This window comes from Nelumbo lutea, chromosome 3 (assembly GCF_056320005.1).
Source record: "Nelumbo lutea isolate HS-2025 chromosome 3, American lotus-T2T, whole genome shotgun sequence".
Taxonomy (NCBI): domain Eukaryota; kingdom Viridiplantae; phylum Streptophyta; class Magnoliopsida; order Proteales; family Nelumbonaceae; genus Nelumbo; species Nelumbo lutea.
The window spans coordinates 29793329-29800680 of record NC_142686.1 but is presented as its reverse complement, the minus strand read 5'-3'; the positions used below and the strand labels follow the sequence as shown (position 1 = coordinate 29800680).

Genomic DNA, 7352 nt, shown 5'->3' with positions numbered 1-7352 from the left:
CGATTGATTAGATTGTAAAGGGTTTTAACATTTTTTTTTTTGCTGCAAAAAAATGTAGAGAGATTAATTTTTTTAAATTGTAAAGGGATTTAAGTATCAAAAAGAGCCTTTTAACATTGAATTGAATTTATCGCTCCCTTTTCCTGTTCATTATACTGCAAAATATATTATAATAGCTTATTGTATTTAATATCGGATTGGAATTTGGAATGGCTATTGTTAAGGTCTTGGACTCTTGCCAAGCCAGCAGGGATTAACAGAAACTCTGTGAAGTTTAATTTAGGCCATGTTTGGGGAGTGTTTAAAAATAAGTGTTTATTTGGGCGGGGACTACATCATTAAGCACTTATTGGTGTTTGGGAAATAAACCCGAAATAAGTGTTTATTTTAAAAATAAGGGCTTATTTTTTAAGCCCAAATTTCCGGTCTTTTTTAAGTGCTCATATAATAAAGACTTATTCAAATTTGTTCTCCCAGAATTGTCCTCAGTAAATTTTTAGAATACCCTTTTATAAAGGCACTATTATGCAAATAATTTTATGAAAAGCACTTTTATGAGATTAAAGTATTTTTACGAAACCACTTTTGTGAAAGTACTTTTAGAAAGTCACCTTTATGAAAGCACATTTATGGAAGTACTTTTACAAAAGCACTTCTATAAAAGTACGGTCATAAAAGTACTTTCATAAGAGAACTTTCACGAAAGTACAAAGCACTTTATAAAAACACTTATATGAGTTTTTATGAAAGTACTTCTATGAAAGAACTTTTATAAAAGTACTTTTAAATATTCACTTTGGATTGAATATTTTGAAATTTTGAAAGAAAATGAAAGACAAAAGTGTCACAATTGCTTATTTTAGTGCTTATTGGAGAAAAAGACCACCAAATGCCTAATCACTTGAAAAAGATGTGTGCCAAATGCAAATAAGTGCATATTTGAATAAGCACTTGTTTTTAAGTACTTATTTTTAACATAAGCACTCCCAAACATGGTGCTACTCTGACATCTTATCAGGGACCAAACAAAGAATAATAATAAATTAATAATAATCAGGGATTTAGGTAAGGGATGTTGCATTAAAGAACCAACTAGTTGATTGCCTATTAGAGCTTGTAGTAAACCATGTTCAAGTCTGAACCAAGGAAGGCAAATGATCTGAATTATGTTATTAAGGTGTTGTTATATTTTCTTATATTTATGATTAGTGGATTAAGGTTTACTTATTTCAGCATTATAAAATAAATTTGAAAAAAAATAAAACAATAAAAATATATTTACTTATAATATTTTCTGGAATCAATAAATTTTGATTATTTATGTGGCTAAATTCAAAAATCTTTCAATAATAACTCTCAACCCAAAAAAAAAAATCTTTTCTTTCTTTACTTATATAATATAACTAGGCATGACCCCGTACTAAGTGCAGGTCCATGATCTGAATTATTTCAATCTTTTAAATATTCTATATTAGAAATTTAGGTTAGTTTTTTTATTTCATTTTTATAGATTTTTATTTGATTTAAGAGATTTATCATATTTTATCTAGAAGAATGGCCCGCATCATTTATTACTTCATCCGAGACCATAACTTATGCTTTATAAATTTGATTTTGGTTTTTTATTTAAGTACAGGGCAACTATTATTTTGTTAGTGATTGTACTTGTATGGTAAGTTTGATTTGAGTATTTTTGGAAGATGGATATATTTTAAGAAGCATTAGATAATTGAGTATTTTGTGAGTATAGAATTATAGATAAAGTTAAAAATTATATAAATAAATAAATAAATAAATATATATATATATATATATATATATATATATATATATATATATATATATATATATAAGTTTAGACAAATAGTGTAGAAAGATGGAGAGATGATTCTAACATAGACAATCACATTTTGCACATTTTATACATGTAATACATTTTATCACATTTTAATTAACTTAAATTAAGTTATTAGCTTCATTTGGTTATTTAACCATTTTACTAAATATTCTATCATTTTATTTTTTTGGAATAATCATTTTTAATAATTATTGAATCATTTTGTATTTCTTTTTATAACTTAATAATGTATACTTGTATATTAATTGCATACATGAATTAGTGAATTGAATAATTAATTTATCACTAAGTTATTAGTTTAGCTTAATTAGATAAGTTATTAATTGAATCATTATTTAAGTTAAAGTAATTAACTTTAATTGAATTAAGGGGCCAATTTAAATTCAACGACCTATAGGGTGCACAGATTAAACATAAATGAATCAACTTATGTGGACCTATAAATTATAAAATTAAAGTAATAATTTTTTATTGATTCAAGGGGTCAAGTTGGCTTATCAAAAAAGCGTGATAAGTTGAATTAAATGACCTGTATAGTTTGCGGGTTAGACATAATGGGTCAATTTATGTGAACCCGTAGATTATATGGGTGGCTTAAAAAATACATGTTTTGCCTAAAAAAAATAGAAAAAACAGTTTAATTTGTCTTTAGTGACCTATGTCAATTATTTTCAATTAACCACAACTTTAAATAATTGCGATTTTGAATAATTGTCAATTAAATTCAATTAGACTATTTGGCCTGTCCCACCATATATTTTTCTTATTGGGTTGACTATGCATCTATTTTAAGATTTTGAATCAGGGGGAAAAATAAATATTTGAATCATATATTTGTAGTAGTTTTTCTTTTATGTGACGGTTTCCGGTCACATATCATTTTTTCATGATGTGTCAATTTTTTGGCTAAGTACCTCGTCATCTCATCACAAATAGTATATTCACCCATGACAAATAACAATGGGACCCAAAAATCTATAAAGTTAAAACGATTGTTATGATTTTTTTTTAAATTAAAAAAAAAAAAACTAGGGTAAAAGACCTAAACCTCCCCTGGTATTTATGTTATATACTAAGACCACCCCTTTATTTATAAAATGGACTAAGACCTCTTTGTTGGGTAAAGTCATCAGATAAAGACCTCCCTTCCGTTAAAAACCCCATCAAGATTCGTTTCAATGTTATACCACATGTGCCTGAAATTTTTGAAAACCCCATCAAGACCTCCCACATGAAATAGTAAAATTGTATTCACCCCCTTGTGCTTAGAAATCATTTTCTTGTCATTGGAAACGGTATGCATTTTATTTCATCCAAAATCTTGGTGAATCCAATGCATATCCTAGTGAGTAGTGAATTCTCTCTTTCATTTCCCAAGTCCCATCTTTTTCTCTCTGCATTAATCCCATAATTGGAGTGAGAAAAAAGAGAACTTTGCAGAACAAATATGGCTGCATTTACATTGAAAAAATCAAGACTCAAGGGGTGAAGCACCAACACCATTACAATAGAGGAACCCTGACATCCCATACTACTGAATAGAAAGTTACCTCGCACCAGCCAATACCCCTCCATCGTTCCCTAAAACGTCATGCCAGAAGAAGTGATTGGAAGTTAACGATGCCAAATTCGGCCACAATCCAGGCGAAGTGTGTATTTATATGTAACAAGTACTTTTCAATATGAATCTTATGCTTTTTAAAATTTTTGTTTCGGACTTTTTTTATGCTTATAGCATTTTCTATCTAAATCAAAATACTCTATATATACATACATACTAATTTTTATTATGCATTTAAGAATGCGTTTTGTTCCTTTTTAGCAATTTTTCATATTTACTCCTGTAAATATTTTTGTTTTAGTATTAATCCTATGTTTTGAAATTTTGTTTTTCAGTTTGCTTCGTAGTTATAACTTATAACCTTCTTTACCTAAATAAAATAATCTATTTATTTAATTTGTACATTTCCTAGTTTAGTCAAATACATATAACAAATTGAATTTCTTATAAATATTTATATATTTTGAATACAAATAATTTCTTTCAATATGATATTTCGAATTTTATTTTATATTTATAGCACTTTCTAAATAAAATGAAAGTTTTTACTTAAGTTGAACATGTTCCAATATTTATCACTAAAACCTAATTTGTAAATGATTTTTTTTTTTTTTTGAAAGCTCTAAGGCTAATTCAATTCAACCAATCCAAAGAACAATAATTCCTCCAATAACATAACACAGGAGAGAAAAAGTCTAGAAGAAGAGAAAGGGATGCAAGCCAGGCTGGGTTAGTTAGGTCCAGTTGATGTTAACCCAACTCAACCCAAGCCGTAGAACCTCCACCCCTAACCCAACCCAAAGACTTCAGGTTGGGGACAAGTTTTTATATACATATAAATATAAATCAATTTACACTTTCCAAAAGTATATAAAAAACACCATCTTTATGCATATTAACAATAGAATGCCCCCTAGGCCTTACTATTAAAAAATAGAGTGCCCATGCCTTGAAAAATATAGGCCACGATAAACAATAATTGCATTGGAGCCACTTTGTCTTCACAGTATCAGAGTTTTTCATGGAAACAACAGGAATATGGCAAAATACAAATATTTACACTCTCGGTCTCTCATTCTCTGGCATCTTTCATGCGTGCAATCTATAGCTAGTATACACTAGCCATAATACCACAAGCCTTTTTTAGGTAGAGCTGCAAAGATATCTGATTTGAATCAGATTCATATGTGGTTCAGATATTGTATAGCATAAATAAATAAAAATAAAAAATCGGAATATTATATATTATTAATAAAATGAACTGAAAACAACTTTTATATTGTATACCATTAATAAAAATAACTTGAAATAACTTCTAGTTGACCTAAAACTCTGAATCATTAGTAAGCATATAAAAATGAAGCAAACTTTGCTATAGGTATATATTAATTTTATGGGTGTAAGCATATATATTATTAATTATCAGAATGGATTTTTCTTTTTTTATAATTGCTATCAAAATGGATTTGGATGGAAACATATTCAATCCAATTATAAACAGATCAGATTTGAATTCTAATTCAGACCAAATGGATACCATTTGCAGCGCTACCATTAGATAGTGTTGTCAAGAACATCAAACCCGGTTTGCTACACACTCATAGCTCCATGCTCTTTTCACACAAACCTAACAAGCATCGTACAAATGCAGTGTGTAGTGAATGGCCACCCTGCATCATATAGTTTAATTACTAAAATGATTGAATTTCTTTCCTCAGCTTGTGTTTGATACCACAGAAAACTTGTCAAATAAAACCAATAAAGTGGTCATTTCATATAGATTTGAAGTAGACTTACATCTAGAAACCGGAGGAATCACAACAATTGCAAGACTTGGCCACAACAACAGTAAAAAAAATTGCCAAGCTGGGAAACCTCTAGCAGAAGCACTGTTGGTTGAAATGACATTTATTAAGGCAGTTTTATGTACTCAATTGCTTATACAGATTCAGTTAATGTGGGTCATCTTTTTTTTTTTTTGATAAATAACAAATACTTTTATTAAGAGATATTAATATAGAAAAATACAAAGGGAGGGGTAAAAACTCTTAACCCTCCCAAGAGAACATTTCAGATTACAATGTTGCCCAGAACAAATTATCTCTTCCCACCCCTTGTTTAGCCAATGAATCTGCCAAGGAATTGGCACACCTCTTAGTCCACTGAAATTTGACTTCCATATTTTGTATGAGATATCTAATTTTCTTCTTTTCATTCAGAAACTTCCACAAACTAGAATCATCTTTCATTAACCAGTTGATAGTCAAATTAGAATCACCTTCCACTATCAGGTTTCTGATAATTAATTCTTGAGCTCTTTTTAACCCTTCCATAACAACCAATATTTCAGCTCTAAGAGAGTCCCCCCAGCCAATAGGACCCGAATACAATGCGATAATTTGACCTTCATCATCCCTGAAAGCTCCCCCTATACCCGACAGACCTGGATTTCCTTCGCTGCTTCCATCAAAGTTTAATTTAGTGAACCCTGAAGCTGGTGGGGACCAAACTGGGTGAATTACATTCTTCCTTGGAACTGACCAAGCCACTTCTTTCCACTTCCTGATGATATCTCCTTCTGAATAGTTTTCAAAAATTTGCAAAGTCTTAGCCCACTGAATCACCCTTATGGAAATTAATTCAGTAATTACACCTTTATTTCTTTCTTTTCCATGAAAGGTCCGTTAGTTCCTTTCCTCCCAAACTGTCCAGCATACAGCTGCTCTTACACATCTCCATAGAATTTTCCCTCTCTTCTTCAGCCCCCTAACAGTAGTAGAATGGAATAGGCTTTGTACATTTGAGGGAGGGGTCCACCTGCAGCCAAAAAGGTAGAAAAACCAACACCAGATTTCTAAAACAAATGGACAAGAAACCAGTAAGTGATAACAATTCTCACCATTCTTCTTACAAAGAATGCACCAGTGTGGGGATAAACACCAATTAGGCCTTTTCTTTGAAGTAAGTCGCAAATGTCAAGGAAAACTTCCCAACAAAATGCACCAACTTTGGGAGGAATTGGTCTACCCCAGACTTCCAGAACTGGAAAAGGGACTCCAAAGCCAAGTGGAGAATGAGCAATTACTTTGAAGAATGATGAACATGAGAAGACACCCGAAGGAGAAGGAGTCCAAATCCTACTATCCCTCCTGAGTGGATCAATAGTCACCCCCTCAAGGATTTTTAGCAGGTCAGCAATGAGGTTCAATTCCAGGTCTCTAAGGGCCCTTCTAAAACTCAAATTCCAATCAATTGATGAACTAGAAGAGGTCAAGAAAGTGGAGACTGGCTCATTTTTAAAACGTGATAGAGAAAACAAAGACGGGAAGAGTTCCTTTAGCAGAATGTCTCCCACCCAAACATGATCCCAAAATTTCACAAGATTACCAGAGCTGCAAATGGCTTCTTGAATGACAGAAAAAAATCAAAACCAGTACTAGAATTTATGAAGTACAGGCAGTGTCTAGCAGATCTCTCAGCATTCAAAAAGAAAATCAAAAGGAGCATCCATGGTACTTTACAAGAAACTAAGATTCAGTGAAAGGGAAGTGGTGACAACTCCAAGAAAACCAGGGAAGGAAATAAGTAGCATTGGGGGGAAGAGAGGGGAAAAAAACATTTCCAGGCATTTAATCTGCTTGAAGCCATATCAGATTTGATAACCATACGAATAGGAGCATTGTTAAAAAAAATACAAATAAGGGATGCAGAGACTTAATAATATTACAAGGCATTAATTGCTGTTTAACATGATTTTTTTTTTAACTTTTTCTCTTTGTTCTGACATCAAGAAGATTAAATTTCAGGACCAACCACAACCAGATAACCATCTTTTCTTTGAATGCCTATTTCAGGGAGAAATTTTTTATGAAACCTCTGCCTTGATACCAAATCATCTAGGACAACCTGCTCTAATATCAAACCTGATGCAGG

The 7352-nt window shown here is 31.2% G+C and overlaps 1 protein-coding gene across 10 annotated transcripts in view; it reads right to left on the bottom strand.

Annotated features, from left to right (window-relative positions):
• Window positions 1-4230: 4230 nt before the first annotated feature.
• The window catches only part of LPXC1 (UDP-3-O-acyl N-acetylglycosamine deacetylase family protein), a 37010-nt gene continuing 33888 nt past the window's right edge, over window positions 4231-7352 (bottom strand). For 2 of the 10 annotated variants that reach the window (XR_016110806.1, XR_016110809.1), the window contains exons 7-8: window positions 4957-5089; window positions 4231-4572 (exon numbers count right to left, since the gene is read on the bottom strand). Coding sequence is in view for 6 of the 10 variants with exons in the window: in XM_088981178.1 (XP_088837304.1) it covers window positions 5018-5089 (72 nt within the window). In the remaining 4 variants the exon portion in view is untranslated. Of the gene's footprint in view, window positions 4585-4842; window positions 5090-5386; window positions 6237-7352 lie in introns of those variants that run through there. The other 8 variants (XR_016110810.1, XR_016110807.1, XM_088981184.1 and 5 more) reach the window with 6 other exon arrangements.